The sequence below is a fragment of the Poecilia reticulata genome, chromosome 23, assembly GCF_904066995.2.
Source record: "Poecilia reticulata chromosome 23, P_reticulata-male-v2, whole genome shotgun sequence".
NCBI classification, from domain to species: Eukaryota; Metazoa; Chordata; class Actinopteri; order Cyprinodontiformes; family Poeciliidae; genus Poecilia; species Poecilia reticulata.
Genome location: NC_088852.1, coordinates 7,142,963 through 7,161,137, shown reverse-complemented (window position 1 = coordinate 7,161,137; position 18,175 = coordinate 7,142,963). Strand labels below are relative to the sequence as shown.

At 40.1% G+C, this 18,175-nt stretch overlaps 1 protein-coding gene, 1 long non-coding RNA gene and 1 pseudogene across 6 annotated transcripts in view; 2 read left to right on the top strand and 1 right to left on the bottom strand.

The window, feature by feature from the left end:
* The window catches only part of snd1 (staphylococcal nuclease and tudor domain containing 1), a 169,079-nt gene extending 161,650 nt beyond the window's left edge, over positions 1-7,429 (top strand). The window contains exons 23-24 of the mRNA XM_008400601.3: positions 5,524-5,568; positions 6,483-7,429. Coding sequence (XP_008398823.1) covers positions 5,524-5,568; positions 6,483-6,548 — 111 coding nt within the window. The 3' untranslated portion in view covers positions 6,549-7,429. The remainder of the gene's footprint in view (positions 1-5,523; positions 5,569-6,482) is intronic.
* Positions 7,430-9,488: 2,059 nt separating this feature from the next.
* LOC103459303 (N-acyl-phosphatidylethanolamine-hydrolyzing phospholipase D-like) lies at positions 9,489-18,040 on the top strand (annotated as a pseudogene). Its single transcript, XR_014086083.1, has 12 exons — positions 9,489-9,879; positions 10,861-10,971; positions 14,011-14,089; positions 14,217-14,330; positions 14,437-14,577; positions 15,182-15,394; positions 15,494-15,597; positions 15,674-15,828; positions 16,114-16,262; position 16,305; positions 16,574-16,687; positions 17,850-18,040. The product of XR_014086083.1 is annotated as an N-acyl-phosphatidylethanolamine-hydrolyzing phospholipase D-like (transcript).
* The window catches only part of LOC145550194 (uncharacterized), a 210,713-nt gene continuing 209,047 nt past the window's right edge, over positions 16,510-18,175 (bottom strand). For all 4 annotated transcript variants that reach the window (XR_014086085.1, XR_014086086.1, XR_014086084.1 and 1 more), the window contains 2 exons: positions 17,835-17,971; positions 16,510-16,680 (listed from right to left, as the gene is read on the bottom strand). This is a non-coding gene — a long non-coding RNA (uncharacterized LOC145550194). The remainder of the gene's footprint in view (positions 16,681-17,834; positions 17,972-18,175) is intronic.

Here is an 18,175-nt window from a genome sequence, read left to right as displayed (position 1 = left end):
GAAAAAGTCTAACTTGCTAAACCAAGTCGTAGCATGCTAGGGCAGTCCGCCGTGTTAACAAATGTTAAAAGTTGACAGGTGAGACTATTAGCTAGACAAGAAATGGCATTTAATTAACAAAATCTGCAAATTCAAAGTGAAACGGAAAAACAACAAATATTTATGTCTATAGATTTTGATCACATTCTGACTAAGCTTAAAAGTCCATAAGTAGTTTCTAACCATTTTTTGGAAACTTCGCCCAAATGATTTCTCAAGTTGCCATCTTCACTTTTTAACTACGGTTTCACTCTCATTGTGCTCTACGGCTGTGTGACCGCAGGTATTCTCCCCACTAAAGGCTCGATATCTATTTTACAAGAAATATTGGAGATGGGGTCTTAAATGGGCAGTTTTTACTCCGTCATTATTGACTCTACACAAAGTCGAGCCAGGTTTCACGTCTTCCTGCTATCGTTGATCTGAGGACCGAGCTGGCACACGTCTCTTCAGACTGTAGTCTATCTTCCTTGATGAATGCATATAAATGTCTGCCCACCATCATTTTCCATCATTCTGAGAACCAAGATGATGTTGTTTTTTTCTTTTTTTTATCTGGAAAAGAAAATGCATATTCAAGGATTCTAATTGGAACAAAACTGTAATCTCCTTTGATTACAAGGTGCCTTTGGAAGAGAGCTGGACAGTATATGAATCTTTTGTGTTACATGAGTGTGACCTCTTAACTGTATGAACCCATGCTGGTGGGCTTGTCATGTTAGTTCCCACCAAAGTGTCTGATCTGCTCCGACAGCCATGCTGGAAGGGGAGGCTAACCAGCAGGCGACAGGAAGAAATCCCAGCCAGCCTCAGATCAGTGGCACTGACCCTCACAAATATGATGTGCACTTGTCTCCCTTTGCACTCGTCTCCCTTTGTTTCTATTATCAAAATACTGAAACATTTTTCTAATAAAATTGTTGAATATCTTAAGATATTCAACAATTTTGATAGTAGCTAATCGCTACTATCAAAATCGATAGTAAGGAAAAGAATTATTCAAGGATAGTCATTGGCATCCACATTGATAATGACTGTTCACATTGACGCGTTTCATCCAACAGCAGTGCTCTAATAACAGACACTCACCATCTCCCCCAAGTTTGAAACTCTCCTAACTTGGCGATTACATCCAGAACAAAACATCTGTGGCCCTCTTTAGCCAACAAGACTAACACAACAGCGTCGTTTGAAAGTACTTTCCCAGCAGGACACGCTAGCTTCTCTGACATTATTATGCTGATGTTTGAGAGCAACTTAAAAGATGATTTGTTGCCATTTGCTGGCTCAGCACATGATGCTTATTGTTAAGAAAAGAGAAACCGTCAGGAGTAGTTTAGCTGGAACCTGTAGGATTTAGAAATCAACAATATCCTTTGACTGCATTAAGACTGGGCATCACTAAACCCAGGACCAGAGTTAATCAAACCTTGGTTAGACTGGTTATAGCCACCCAGTAACTTAATCCAAACCGTAGTGATGCACATAAGCCACATGGTGACAAATTCCTCTGCTGACCATAATCGTTAAGAGGTATTTAGCAGTTATCGTGGTCAGCCTCATTGATGATGACTAGGTATGGTGAACCTGCTTCCCATTCAGCATGTTGATGTTCACTTTGGGATTCCCTCGTCCCACTCAGCCATGACAGGCCTTAGAGAGTTCTTTCTCTGGCTAGCTATGATGCTTACAAGACAAGCTCCTCTCCATCAAACCACTTGTAAGATGACAAGTCTGAAGAGACCCCCTTTTATTCCCTCACCCCCTAAACCCCCCGCCCCCCCCAAAAAAGCCTGGCCTCTTCTCTGCTTGCCATGCAGTATTCATGCATGGGCATGTTGAACCAGAGACGTCTCTTAGGACCGTCTCTCAGCCAAGTACTCTCAACTTGAAACAGTGTGGGCTACAAACATAAAAGCCGTTATGTTCCAGTGCATGCTCTGATGATGACTGTTTAGTGCAGTTTTTCTGCTCTCTGTGCAGACAGAGAGGGTCTGAGATTGCATGAGAGAACAAAAGGGGGTGTGGAATCTGATTTCAGTGTTTTCCCTCCAGTTATGGAAAAAAAAAAGAGAAAAATATTTGTTTACCCTATTAAAGTTGTGATTGAGCAACAAAGACAAAAAAAACAACAGAAAAGGTAAATGTCAACTAAGGCAAAGTTGTCATTTCTTTAAATTACAGACTCTAAAAGCTTAGCATACATTACCTTATTTCCCCCTCTTCACTTGAGTGACTTAAGTCAAGAAGTACGTAAACAGACCTTTAATAATCACCTTTTTCTGTGCACTTTATCCAAACTTAAGTTGTCCTTCGCCAGCTTTAAAATCAATAAATAAAACGGCAGCTTACCTACTCACCAGAAGGGCTCAACCTGCTAAAGACGTGCAGCTCATCCTTACGTCCATCACTTTCGCGCCACGTTCACCAGAACACCACCTGGACATGGCATGAGGGCCAGCGCTCCGCTCGCTCTTTCAGATTCACAGCCAGTCAGAAAAACCAAGCGGTGCCAAAGCGCCGGGCCCGCACCACCTGTCGTTCAGCTCACCAAAAGCCCTCACAACAGCACACACACAGTCTTTCATTTATACTAATGTCAGTTACCTGAATCCACTCAAACTGACTTGTGGTATTCGTGGAAATATGTTTTCCTTGTATCTGGCAATGAGATCAGCTCAAAGTAGTACAGGTAAATAGGAACTGATGGATTAAAAACTGTGAGACGTGCAGTTTTGTGGTTTAAAAAATAATTAAACCCTTTAGGGGGCTTTCTTGAACATGCAGTAACATCTTTAGCAAAACTGTCTATGGTCTCCACTCATCATACTGGCATCTGTCTGGCATATGGGAGCTCTGTTGGGTCATCCAGACAAACACCACCACCAGCTGCTCTCTCCTACCCAAGCTCTTCACAATTACTGCATTTTTTTTCTCTCTCTCTCTTCAGCTCCCTTCCCTATGATCAATATTTATCTCTCGAAAACTGCGCTTCATCTGAAAACTAACCATCTTTAGGTTCTCCTAATTACTACTGTCTTCCTTGCTTTGCTGAAACATTTTTTAACCAAATTCAGGATCACACTTCGCTGCCGTCATCTTGCATTCGCCTTCCTTCCTGCGTATTTCATGCCACAGTTGTTTCCTAAATGAGAAAAATTCCTTGTCTTCGCCACGCCGGGTGGGTTTTTGCATGCATTTGAGTCATAAATGAGCCATTATGCCTTCCCCACTGGAGTCCATAGAAGAGCAGTGAAAGACGGATCCGGCGCCTGATACACGGCGCTGTTTAACAAAAAAAAACAAAAAAAAAACACGAAAATCTAGAGTTCAACTGATTGGATGCTGTGTTCACTGAACTGAAGTGTGCAGAACGGTGAAAGATGAGGGTTGAGCTGATAAAGGCGCCCTCCCCACCAGACGAGTGAAACTTTCAGTACAGCAACATTTCATCTTTGCATATTGTCTTGTAGAGCTCTCGACTTTGCATCTGTTGCGAAATATTTTTGCATTTACATGGAGACTTATAATTAGTTTTGGGGGGAAAGAAACAAAAACTGAATGCATCTTGTTGAAAGATGCACGTTCCTTGTGCTTTTATCTTCTCTCTGGAATCTATCGCTTGGGTTTCAGACACGCAACTGTCCTCCGCCTAAGTTTTAAATGCTGCTTTTGGAAGACCGCGAAACATGATGTGAACTCCGACAGCCCCCCCTACAGAGCCCAAATGGCATCTACGGCCTTTTTTTGTGTGTGTCTGTGTCTGTGAAATATCATTGGTGGGGTCCTCCATATGGTGACATCTGCCTGGTGGGACTAACGCGCCATACTCGTCCGCCTTCCAAAAAATCTCTTGCCTTAGTTGGCTTTGATGGATGCCTTGTGCAGGCACAGCACTTTCCTCCCCACTCACACACCCACACGCACACATTCAGAGCCGCCGCACGATCCAGCTGTAGGTCTGTTATCTTGGCCGTGCCGTGTGCAGCGCAGATATCTAATCAACCTATGTGCACAAGCTAGCTAAGCAATTAAACTCCAGAGTCCTATCCATCCCCATCCCACTCGACTGTTTTAACATCTGGCATGCTTGTTTTGGCGCTTGAGCGCACGCCAGCTCGTCTGCTGCTGTAATCAGCTACAAAAAGCGGCGCACAATTGAATCCGTGACATGGTTTCGTCTTTTGCTCCGAGTGAAATTTGATTCCGTGTTCCTCCTTTTTGCAGCTGATTTCCGCCGTGTTGACCCAGAAAAAGGCCCAAATCCTTCATCTGCCGCGTGGACGTTATCCGCCGAAGTGACGGAAAAGGGACGCGTGCCGTGGTGTTACTTTGTTCAGATCCTGTACATAATGTGGTCTGATATTGGAAATGGTGAAGGACACCTTCACTGTGAGGGCTTGCCACTCAAACTCTCCAAGGTCCATACTTCCTCTTATCCACCTAAACAAATATGCGCTCGCTCCATCCTCTTCTGCCCCCACCCCGACCCTGTGTCCTATTACTCATCACTGGTTCATTCAAAGAGGCTAAATGGCTGCTCTAGCAGAAGCAGTCAGTATGCTCCACGTTTGCACATTGGCCTTCATTCCTCCTCTAACTCTTACATATTCTGTGTACTCAGTAAATAATTTATTTTTTCCCCTTTTACTGTAATAATTCTTCAAAAAAGACAAACCTTTCAGCATCTCACTTCCAAAAATCCATCCGTCCATTTTCATCTTTAAATTTTGAACGCAATATATTTAACGCCTGGCCTCTGGAAAACCGGAGAGGAAAATGAGTTTGCATCATTGTGACAATGTCTAAAACTATATAGAATTTAGAAGAGTGACTCCATGACTTCACCAGTGTAAGAGTTTGACCTTCATTTAAGAAAAACAGCATGGAAAGTTTTCCTTTTCCCCACTGCTGTACAGTAAAATCAAGATCACATTTGGGGCCTGTGCTCCTTTTTAGCTCGTGGCTCCCTTATGGCGGCCTGCTACTGCACTTGATTATAAATTGCTACTCCAAACTGACGAGGTGTTGGCCCAAGGCTAGAGCGGCAGGAGGATTTAAGGAAGGCTCTCATCTCGGTTGAAGTTGTTGCACGAAGAGCAGAGTGATGCGCCGCACGCAGCGGGGAAAGCACTGACCCTAAAAAGTGAGCCATCGTGTGACGTCAAAAAATCTCTGAAACGCTTCCCACACTCCCTGTAGTGACATAACCAGGCTGCGTCTAGTGTGTTACCTCGATCCTGTTGATCTTCAGAGAACACGCTGCTCTTCGCAACCTCTGTTACATGGAGAGTGAGCATGTACCCTTCCTCTTAGAAATTTGAGCTTTCAGCGAGAAACGTTCCTGCATTCTTGGAAGGAAATGTCTCCACTTGAAGAGCCGGTGGAAATGATGCATCGGTTCACTGTAATCCTTTAAAAAAAAAAAAGGCAGACGTGACGTGGTTATGTGGTATGCTAACAGCTCATCTCTTTCTTCTGTAGGTGACAGAGTACCTGAACAGCCAAGAATCTGCCAAGAGTGCCAGGGTAAGTAGCTTTTAACATTTTTTTTTTCAGTTCCTCACTTCCTCCTTGTTGATGGAACAAGAATCTATCAGTGATGATATCTTTTATTTCCTCGCTTCCAAATGGGAGTGAAAATGTTATGTTACAACAAAGTAAAAGTTTTCTTATGGATTTTAGGTGATAAACCAACTTAACCTGTGTAAATAAAAAGTAAATGTATCATTTTTGTTAGACAATCTTTCCATAATAGCGTCAACTAGATAGAACAAGCGCGACAGAAACGGTCAGCCATTACTGCTGCAGTTCTTAAACAATACATTGCTCCTGTGCTCTATTATTTACCCTGTGGTTCTCTGGCGCGTTCCCACGAAAAGACAGTCATGTGACTGTAACGGTGAGCTTGATTCACATCCGAGTCGCTGCCGTGTTTTCAGGATGTCGGGGAGGAGCACAAAAAAAGGCAGCAGTGTGAGAAATGGAAAATGGCTTCATTCATTTCATTCATCCCTAATAAGTAGCGCTAATTAGCACAGTTGCTAATTAGCTATGAATCACAGCGTTAACAGCTGAGTGCACATGCCTGAGAACCAAAAAAAAAAAAAAAGACATCCTACACAGACACAGTTATGCATTCAAACAAAGAGATGGGACAGTTTTATAACATTTGCATAACTCTGCACACTTTTGTAGCCACTTTGTGGTAACTGCGACATTTAAAGGATGCATGTGGCGGTTTATGAGGCGATGCACTGTCTGGGTAATGGAACAGGAGAAGTAATAGACTGAGTGGTGTTGGATGGAAAAAGACGGAAGGAAAAAAAAAAAAGAGGGACAGCGACGCAGGCAGCCCCTCGCAGCTTTGCAGGAATTAAGTGTAATATATGTCTGGTTGTTTCTCCCATTGTGGTTGATTAAAGCCTTTTTCTTCTCACCAGCTTAACATTTGGCGCTACGGAGATTTCCGCGCAGACGACGCAGACGAGTTCGGATACCGCCGTTAAGGAGATGAGAATAAACTAAAGCAACCATCCAGTTAACGCCATTCCAAAGACCGACACGGACAGGAAGCGATGCATTGACGAGAAGATTAACCCAAACGACAAGCATGGACTCACTCTTCCTCCTTTTAGACATTTCATCCCTTCTGTCTGGCTTCTCTTCCACTTGAGCATAATTTTTTATCATTTCTTTTCGTCCAGCTTGCTCCTTCAGTGATGCTTAAAGATTTCATGATATAATTACTTTCCATTTATCCTCTATTTTCCTAATCAGCCCCTGCAAGCTAGAGCAATCTGCACTGTTGCCAATCTGTTATTTGCCATGTTATCTTGTCAGCAAATTTCCTGTGCGAATGATATGAAGTATGTGTTTCAGCCAATCATGTTTTTCAAACGTGAGGTTCTACCCCAACCCCAGCTTTATCCTTCTCTAGAACGGAACGGTTGTTGTTGTTTTTTTAAGGTAAACTTTCAATTTTTCTCCTCAGCAAATGCTTCCCTAATAAAATGTGTGATTATGTTGAAAGGTGTAAATTCCTTTATTTTAGAAAAGCAGTGCAGGTGAAGCCACACGGATGAGGAAAAAAGGATGAATTTATCTTTTGTCTTCAGTGTATATTTCTGTGACACTTTTGCAGATGTTTTTGTGGGGAGTGTTTTGTCGTTTATTCACCGTCTCACTTTTTCTGACCAGTAAATATAGATGCCTTCACGTGGCATCGCATCATCTCTTTCTGTAAAAGTTTACATTCTAATACTGATGATGATGATGATCCTGTCTCTGGCAGTCTCTGCTCTTTCTGTCTCATCAGATGCAGTGTTTGAACTTGTTTCCAGGTAATGAATCTTTGCATTCTATTAAAAATCTACGGAATAAAAAAAAATAAGCAAAGTACAAATATCCTGTTTTTATTTTTTTTTTTAGGAATCTAACTGCATTTAGTCAGAAGTATGTATGAAGTCACTTTTTAAAGCATTTGTTCATCTGCAGAGCAGAAACAACTCAACATGGGTAGTTGGCAGCTAGACATGATGATTTAAATAATTTTTTTGTGAAAAGATTTCTGATTAAGATTGCGTTTCAATATCGGGTCCTCTGCTGAGTCCTCTTTTCCCAGTTTCAAGCGCATGTTCATTAAAAAGCCCATCAACTTCAGTACAAAACATTTCCCCATCTTTGGACATTATTTGGTGTTTGCTAAATGAAACCCGGGGGAGGTTGGAACGAAGTGCTCATAAACATTTAATAATTCCTGATGTCTAAATGGATGCTACATTAAATTACAGCTGAAAGTAGACTTCCTCTGGCTTTTTAAATCAGACATCGACTCCCAAGTTTGCGTCCATAAAACCACCATTTAAAGCTTCTTGAAACCATTTCCACAAAATGAGATGCAGCACTTCCTTAACGGACATCAGAAGCTCTGGGTTTTGTATCTCTGCTGCATCTTCAAGGTCACCCTGCCGAAACCCACGTCAAGGGTAAAACATACATCTGTGCGTTTATGTTCACTTGGAACGAGGCAGATAGTTCATTTGCATTGGAGATGTACGGCGGATGTTTTCATCACCAATGAAGATCCATCACTTTTACCGTGTGGTGAGTGGCAGCTCGGTGTGTGAAGCCTTCATCCTCAGCAGCCTGGGCTGATAAAATGAGCAGGAGCCTCTGCCTGCTTCAGAGTGAACCCTTTAAACTGCATTCATCCCCATGATAGGAAATTTGGACTCCAGTTTGTGCACATCAGTGTCACGGGGCATATCACCGCAATATTTATTGTGCCATAGACCAACTACAGATGCTGATGTGGGACAATAAAGATTTTCATCATTGCCAGATGAACTTGCAGTCACCTGTGCCTTCAGCCTATTCTCTTTTTTTTATTATTATTGTAAAAAGATGGAAAATGCTTAAATCTAATCTGCTTTGCCCAGGAAAACTTCAGCAGTAAGAATTGTGGTGTAAAACCAGAGCACAGCAGTGAAAGATATGACTAGATATTGAATTGTTTAATTTGCTGCAAATGCCTGGAAAAAGTTGCTTACAAAAGATGACTTGTAAACATGGCTGAAAAATTTAGGAAAAAAATGACTCATAGTCATGATGTTCAAAATGGGAGAAAAAAATGACAAATGAAGCCAAGGTGTAAATTCAAGCTGAGACTTGAATTTATGCCTACCTGCATCATCCATTTGCCATGCCTCCACTTCAGCCAATCAGATGCAAGTTGTCGCTCCCGCTTCAGCCAATCATCACTCAAGAACCCTTTTATGTGGCCCAAAATCTACGGATCCACCAGCTGTGCTTCGACCCACCTCCACCCCATCTCCACCATCGTCCTCCGAGGCTCCTCCGTCTCCAAACTTCACTCCATCACCACTGTCCAGGCCCTGGGGGGCGAAGAGTTCCAAACATTATGTACAAATGTATGTGTAGGTTAACAGACTATAAACGGCATCATTCACACTTTGACCAATCATTTTCAAAGCTCAGTGACATCTAGTTTGTAGAATCACTGGCACCATAGTTTATATGGCAATGGATGATTACAAAAACATTTGTTCTTCTCTGCTGTTTTTTAGGGACTATAACTGTCTGAATAATTATAATAAGAATAAACTAAAGCAACCATCCAGTTAACGCCATTCCAAAGACCGACACGGACAGGAAGCGATGCATTGACGAGAAGATCAACCCAAATGACAAGCATGGATTCACTCTTCCTCCTTTTAGGCATTTCATCCCTTCTGTCTGGCTTCTCTTCCACTTGACGTTCAAAATAGGAAAAAATGTTAGCGCAGTGATCCAGGCACGTGCTGGATCCAGGCACCCCGCCCCCGGGTGGTGCTTGAGCACCTGCCCCTTTTGCTCCTTGCCCCCAAGTGCCCTTTTGGTCAAAATTTTTTATTTATTTTTTTCTTCGTTGGTATTATTTCCTAAGCCCTCTTCTGACACATAAAAAGATGTACTAAAATTTGCTTTTTTGTTTCTTTTTTGTATAACATAATAAGCCGGTCACCTCTGACCTTTGACCTTTTACCCGTGACGCATGACGCAGTTGCCTCTCGCGCAGTGCGATTAGGCGGCTAACTGCGGAGCTCAACGTAGCGAACGTTCCAGATTACGGAACAGTTTTTGGTTAATTATTTAAAAAATAACGTTTTTGGTGAATAAAGTGGAGTAGACTTGCTACTTGCTAGTGGTCAGATAACGGAAAACGTTGAAGTATCGTTTCTGCTTCAGCACGGAGTCGCGGTTTAAGCAGAGAGGTAATGAAATACAACAGGCCTCTGCCTTTCTCTGAAGAACTACTGAGCGGGAGGAGACAGCCAGGTGAGGAAAAACTTCTTATCTATTGATTCAGTATTTCTATCATACAGATAGAAATATGTCTATCTGTACATAGATAGACATATTTATGTACAGATACATAAATATGTATCTACATATTGTTGTTGTGATATTAGCTAGCTGCTAGCTAACGACTTTGCTAGCAAAGCAAGATAACTAAAAAGCTTCTTCCCTGTATTTTTAATATCAGTCATTCTTCAGTATTGCTTAATAAGGGGCACATCGCCCATATAAAACCTATCATCTCCATAATGGATATATGTCTTCCAATTTCCTTTGCTGCGTAATGTACATTTCATTTATTCTGGCGTTAGGTAAATGTATCTTGAAGGAGAATAACACTTAAATAAAAGTCCAACAAGGATATTCATTTAGATTTAAAAATAACTCACCCTGAATTACCATGATAGAAATAATGAATGTAATAAAAGTGTGTCATTAATGAAGGGGAAGAAACTCAATCCAGACCTTAAGTACGTTTAGGGTCTGGTTCGCAGAGTACTAAGTTAAATTTTTTCCCCCAATTATTCAATAATAAAAAAAACTCAGTTAAGTAAAATTGTAATCAAAATTGTTGAAATTGTAATGATTCCTTTAAACAAAAACAAAACAAAAAACAAGGTTTCGTTTAAAATCCTTTTTTTAATCAAATAACTCATTTTTTACCAAACATTTATTTGCACACATCAGAAATCTTTTGTTTTAATTTTAGGCCCTGCCCACGACTCATGTGTGAATCACAAGCAAAACTTTGAGTCACAATCAAAAACTTAGAATAGCAAGAAAAGATTTCTGACAAGCGCAAATAAGTTTGTTTTGCAAAAAAATAAAAAATTACTTAATGAGTCAAAAATGTTTGATTTTAATTTAAAAAAAAGTTTTTTAAGCGAAACTCAGTAGGCTTTTCTCATGGTGACATGCATTAACAATCAATATTTGCTTTTGGGGTTTTTTTTTCTACAGTTCCACGTTAAAGTTTGATGCAGCTCTGCTTTCCTGAATGGACCATCTTCATCTCCAATGCAAGTGCAGCAAACAGGCAGCTCTTTGTTATGGATTACGGTACACTAAAAGGTTGCATTCTGCCCTTGTTTCTATTTTTAATAGTGTAATTCTGTAAAGACAAAATATGTCTGGTGGTTTAGCTCTGATTTACATATCTTGCTAAATTGCGGGTTTGAATATTGCAATACTTTCCTATAACAAAGTAGACCTGCAGAAAGAAATTACTAATAAAATATCTTGCATATGTATAGTGTTATGCATATGCAAGATAAATAGAGATGTTCGTTAGCTTTGATCTCACAATTTTGTAATTTATCATTGTTTAACTCTGAAAGCTGAGTGGCTTTGTTAATATTCTGTCATAAAATGCGGTTAGATGTGCCCTTTTTTGTTGTTGAGCACCTGCCCCTTTAGTGGTCTCTGCAGGGCCCTGCAGTGATCCATCGATTTTTGGGGGGGTTGCGTTCCGAAAATAACCCGCGATAAGTGAAATCCAGGAAGTAGTTACCTTTATTTTTTTTTACAACTATTACAGAGCATACTGTACATTGAAACCAAAGAACAAAACCTGTTATCAGGTCAGCGGATGTGCGTGTGCATCAATCACGGCATGAATGTCATCCGGAGTCATGTCATTAAAGCGTCTCCTCCAACCTGCCCTGCGAGATTCACAGCTGTATCTACGACAGAGCCTCTAGCCACAGTTTTTTTTCAGCAGTCATTCAAAGTTTCAGTTTCCATCTCCTGAATGGCCAATCTGTATTACGTTTATTTTAGCCAATCAGGGCGCAGAACACAATGCACTGTGAAAAAAACTGCACAAAAAAAAATCTGCGAAGCAGCAAGACCATGAAAGGTGAACCGCATTATAGCGAGGGATCACTGTATAACACTACGTTCAAATGTAAACGACCAAAAAAAAAAACTCAAAACGAGCAAAAATGACTCAGTATAGTATGACGTTCAAAATGATCAAAAATAACTCTGGCGTTCAAAACGGGGAAAAAAGACACATTGTAAGGTATGACGTTCAAAACGACCAAAAATGACTCATAGTATAGTATGTCGTTCAAAACGACCAAAAATGACTCATAGTATGGCGTTCAAAAGGGGGAAAAAAGACACATTGACATTCAAAACGACCAAAAATGACTCATAGTATAGTATGTCGTTCAAAACGAGCAAAAATGACTCAAAGCATGGCGTTCAAAACGACCAAAAATGACTCATAGTATGTCGTTCAAAATGATCAAAAATAACTCTGGCGTTCAAAACGGGGAAAAAAGACACATTGTAAGGTATGACGTTCAAAACGACCAAAAATGACTCATAGTATAGTATGTCGTTCAAAACGAGCAAAAATGACACATTGTAAGGTATGGCGTTCAAAACGAGCAAAAATGACACATTGTAAGGTATGTCGTTCAAAACGAGCAAAAATGACTCATAGTATAGTATGTCGTTCAAAACGACCAAAAATGACTCATAGTATAGTATGTCGTTCAAAACGACCAAAAATGACTCATAGTATAGTATGTCGTTCAAAACGACCAAAAATGACTCATAGTATAGTATGTCGTTCAAAACGACCAAAAATGACTCATAGTATAGTATGTCGTTCAAAACGACCAAAAATGACTCATAGAATAGTATGGCGTTCAAAATGGGGGAAAAAGACAGTATAGTATGACATTCAAAACGAGCAAAAATGACACATTGTAAGGTATGTCGTTCAAAACGAGCAAAAATGGCTCATAGTATGGCGTTCAAAACGGGGAAAAAAGACATAGTATAGTATGTCGTTCAAAATGAGCAAAAATGACTCATAGTATAGTATGGCGTTCAAAACGACCAAAAATGACTCATAGTATAGTATGTCGTTCAAAACGACCAAAAATGACTCATAGTATAGTATGTCGTTCAAAACGACCAAAAATGACTCATAGTATAGTATGTCGTTCAAAACGACCAAAAATAACTCATAGTATAGTATCATATCGTTCAAAACGTGGGAAAAGACATAGTATAGTATGTCGTTCAAAGCAAGCAAAAATGATGACTAAATCGTGACCAGAATATCATATCGTGAAATTATTGTATCACTACACCCCTAGTCACGATACGATATGTAACACGATATTTGTTGAGCTATACAATTCGATACGATTCAGTGCATTTTAACAATTTTCTGAAAGATTTTAGAAGGACAGAGTGATTTTAGTGACATTTTGTGTTCCATAGACTTGAATTTAGTTAACTGAAAACTGATTAAAAGCACCAACTACACAATACATGACTCTGATTGGACAGTCTAACAGTCTGCAGCTGGACAAAATGAATCAAAGATGCAGTGAGAGAATTAGTTTATTTAATTAATGTGGATTTGACATAAAACTCAAAAGTTTTAGCCTCTGTAAACTCAATATGCAAATGATTGCACTTATGTTTTTTCTTTTGGACACTTTCTCTGACATTCGGAAAATATGGTTTACTAATTTTAGCATAACTCCGGTTATACTTGGCCTATTAACACAATTTAAAAACTGGTGTGTAGTTTATAATGTCCACTTTAAGCTCAAGTTGAAAGTGAGACTGAGGGAGGCGGAGTCTTGCTGCTACGCCGTAACAAATTAGACGTTAAAAACGCTATAAGGCTATGGACCCCTATGGTTTAACGGATCGATACTCGCGGATGAAAAATCGATACTTTTCGAGGGCAGAAAATATCAATATATATCGCCAAATCGATTTATTAATACAGCCCTACTATACTATGACTCATTTTTGCATATTTTCGACATCATACTATAATGACTCATTTTTGCACATTTTGAGGTCATACTATACTATGACTAATATTTTCAATTTTTTGACATCATACTACACTATGACTTTTTTGCATATTTTTGAGGTCATACTACGACAAATTTTTGAGGTCAGTTGAGCTGCAAAGTATTACAGCTCAACTGACGACTGTTATCGTTCCAGTCGAGGTAAATGAGTCAGCGGTGTGAAGGTGTAAGTCTGTGTGCTGTACTTTTGAGCAAGGCAGATAAACTGATTCAGTAGATTGATAAAGCGTGAACTTGCTTCTGTGTGCTGTTACAGATGTGATGCTGGTAGAAACATAGAGAAACCAAAATCCTCAGACAGACCAGAGCTGGAAGAGACAACAGGCCTGGTGGAGGTAACCATCAACACTTCTATCCTGAACATCCTTGCATGTCTGGATGAGTTTCTGCTGATTTTGGTGCTAAATTCTCAGCACTTATATGCTTTTTAAATCGCTCTTTTTATTTATTTATTTTCTTAAGGATGGTGATTTGCCTCTAGGTGCCGAAGGTGGAAAGGTGGATCCTCGAACACCGAGGAAGAGCAGTTCCTCCCGCTCTTCCCGTAAGAGTTTCCGTCGGGACTACCGACTGGAGGTAACGACCCTCCTCCTTCTGCTCACCAACGCCCAACATTCAAGTCTCTTCAGAGTTCAAATAAATGTCACGCTGTATCTCAGGTGTGTTTTGTTTTTGAATGCAGGAGGAGGTGACAAAGTCTTGTTGGGACAAACGTGGTCGCTGGACAAACCCCTGGCCAACATGGCGCTTTTCTTCCTCTTCTATGCTGTTCAGATTTCTGGTGTTGGATAAAAATCACAGCAGTGTGCCAACAAGCAAAGAGGTAGGAAACCACTTGGATGTTAAAACCTGCAAGTCACTTTATTTTACTGTAGATAATTCAGATACTTTTTAAAAAATAACGATGTTTTATTAGTGGACTAGAGAAAGAAGAACTAAGTCTGCAGTGCTCACATTTATGCTCTGCTGTAATAATTAGTATCACAAGCTCATCTTTCACAGCCCTGAGCCAACATGCTGTTATTTATAGCTGCTTCTGGAAACTTTGCTGCGTTCATTGAGGGATTATCTGGCCTTAAAGGCTGATTTCATGCAGCATAACAACAAAAACATTGAATTCTTTATTTGCACCAGTTGTTTGTATATTGTCTATTTATTGGACTTTACAACTTATGAGCACAAAAAATCTGAAAAGTGTGTATTCAACCCCACTGAGGCAAAACTTTGTTAAAGGACCTTTTAGCTGCAAGGTCGTTGTCCTCTGAAAGTTTTCTTAGCAGACTCTCTAGTATCTAACACTTACAAATACATATAGGTTGAAGGATTAGCATGTTTAAAATAATACATACATATATATATATTATTATTATTATTTTTTTTTTTTAAGTCGGTCTAAGTTTCTTCTGTTCTCCCTGCTCTTCCCACAGGTCCTGGACAGTGAAGTCCCAGTATTGGAGCCCTACTTTGTCCAGCGTTGGACTTTCCTGGTGGTATGAGGGTAACCTGGCTGGGCCACGCTACAGTTCTGGTCGAAATGGAGGGGGTCAACATTCTGACCGACCCCATTTTCAGCCAGAGAGCATCATTTCTTCAGTTCATGGGACCCAAACGATAGAGGACCCCCCTGCACAGTGGAACAGGTTCAAAGATCTTTCATGTTCTCGCTTTTACTTTGTGAACAGACAGAATCCTTTGAATCAAACCTGGCTTTATTCAGCTCTCTCCTCTCCTACAAACAGCTGCCGAGGATAGACGCCGTCCTCATCAGCCACTCTCATTACGATCATCTGGATGCTGGATCTGTTGCCAGCCTTAATGCACGCTTTGGAGGGGAGCTACGCTGGTATGTGTCCCAAATGGTTCCTCCTGCCCCAAACCTTCCTCAGTGTTCCTGTGAAATATGATGTATGTTTTAACAGGTTCGTTCCCCTGGGTTTGATGGACTGGCTGGCCAAGATGGGCTGTGAGAACGTGATGGAGCTGGACTGGTGGGAGGAAAACTGCGTCCCGGGTCACGTTTGTCTGCACACCCTCTCAGCACTGGAGCAAACGGACAGCATGGGATGATAACAGGGTACTTGATAGTAAATGTTGTGGTGTGTGGGGACCTCTATCAGTTTGGTTTTATAAACGGCACTGATAATCTAAGTGCTGCGATGTTATTGTTGGGCAAGTGAGCAGAAATGTATTCGGTGTGATAGCAACAGTTTATTGAAGAGTCTGCAGCCCAACATTTTTAAATGAAGAAAGATTAAACAAAAAGGGCAAAACTTCTCCTTCTCTCCATGAAAATCTTTAATTTTCTGCTGCACTAAAAACTGTCAGAATTGTAGCCATTTAACGATTTATATCTTTTCAGTCTTTATGGAGTAGCTGGTCTGTTTTGGGTCCCAACCATTGATTCTTCTTTGCCGGCGACACAGGCTACTGTCCGTCCTTCCAGGAGATCGGACGCCGCTATTGGCCATTCGACCTCGCAGCAATCCCAATTGGAGCGTACCTGCCCAGGTAGAGAGGCACACACTCCCACACAGCAGATCAGGCACAAAGAGTTTCATGTTTTAACACACTTATGTGTTTCATATGAAGTTATTTAATATGTGCAGAAGCAGATAAATTCACTGAAACCTCTGTTACAAGTTCATATTTTAGTGCAGTAGCGTAATCCAACACTTGCTAAGTATACCAATGTGTAGCCAGTGGTATTCGGTTTAAGGTCTCCTTTCATACACATGCATACAAAAATATCTTAATATTCAGTTTCAGCATTTTAATAAGCATTAAGCAGGACTTCTGTCATTTCCTGTTGGGTTTTCAAGGATGTGATGAAGGGACAGCATGTGGATCCAGAAGAGGCTGTTGAGATTCATCAGGACCTTCAGGCCAAACAGTCTGTAGCCGTACACTGGGGGACCTTCGCTCTCGCCTATGAGGTAGGATGTTAGAAAAGAGTCAGCAGGAGTCACTACATGTAACGTCTTAAGTTAAAATAGAAGCAGCCTTGCCTTTATACAGTGTAATCACAATTTAAGAGTAAATTAAATGTCAACCATTTGTTACGATGGTAGAAATTGGTCTTTGCTCCGAGGTGAGGAAGTCTAGACTTAAATTAAATAACCAGTTGTTCTAATTCATACTACACAGAGAGAAAATATTTAGACATTTAATACTTAAAAATACTATTTCTTTCAACACTATGTGGGAACCCTCTAACTGACCAGTGTTTAGTATGAAACCATAGATTCCTATCTGGATATAATATCTCGAGATAAAATCTAGATATAAAATAGATTATATCTAGATTACTTCTAGACTTTATGAGAAAATAAAATCTAGATATTATCTCGATATTTTCTAGATTTTTCTTATAAAATCTAGACGTAAGATGGATAATTTCTAGATTTTTTTTTCTAGAAAATTGAGACTGAAATCCAGAAAAAAATCTAGAAATTACCCCCAGGATGTTTTCTAGATTTTTCTTCTAGAAAATCTCGAGGCTGAAATCTAGAAAATATCGAGATTGAAAATCTAGAAAAAAAAAATCTAGAAATTATCCCCAGGATGTTTTCTAGATTTTTCTTCTAGAAAATCTCGAGGCTGAAATCTAGAAAATCTCGAGATTGAAATCTAGAAAGAAAAATCTAGAAAACATCCTGGGGATAATTTCTAGATTTTTCTTCTGGAAAATCTCGAGATTGAAATCTAGAAAAGAAATAAGCCGGATGATATCTTGAAATAAAACCTAGGAAAATCTAGAAATTATCCCAGGATGTTTTCTAGATTTTTCTTCTGGGGAAAATGTAGAAAAGAAATAAGCCGGATGATATCTTGAAATAAAACCTAAGAAAATCTCTAGATAATCTCATCTCATTATTTTGAGATTTCTATTTTAATTATCTCAATGAGTTGTTTTTTTTAACAGAGTGGCAGAAATTGGTTTCCATAAAAGTATTCCCACATAGTGTAGAAAGAAATAGTATTTTTAAGTCTTAAATAATATGTAAATATAGTTTTCTTAAGTGCCTGGTCTAGACTTCCTCACCGCTGAGCCAAGATCAGTTTCTAGCGTTCTGACCTCACCTCTCCTCCATGCAGTACTGCCTGGAGCCGCCGGTCCGTCTCAGAGAGGCCCTGGAGCAGCGGGGACTGGAACCAGAATCCTTCTTCACTTTGCATCACCGGGAGTCCCGGCTCATCGCCACACAAGACAGAGATGTCTGCAAAAACAAACATTTCATTTGAGCTCAGACTAAATAAAAATGAATGTTTTATGGTGCATACATTAACCGTTTGCCATCTCACAGCTGCAGGAGTTGTAAATACAACAGTTTGTACAAGGATCACACTTTGATCTAAGGTGATTCACCTTCAGTCATATGATAAAATATTATTATTGCAGACATGACAGGAAGAGATGACTT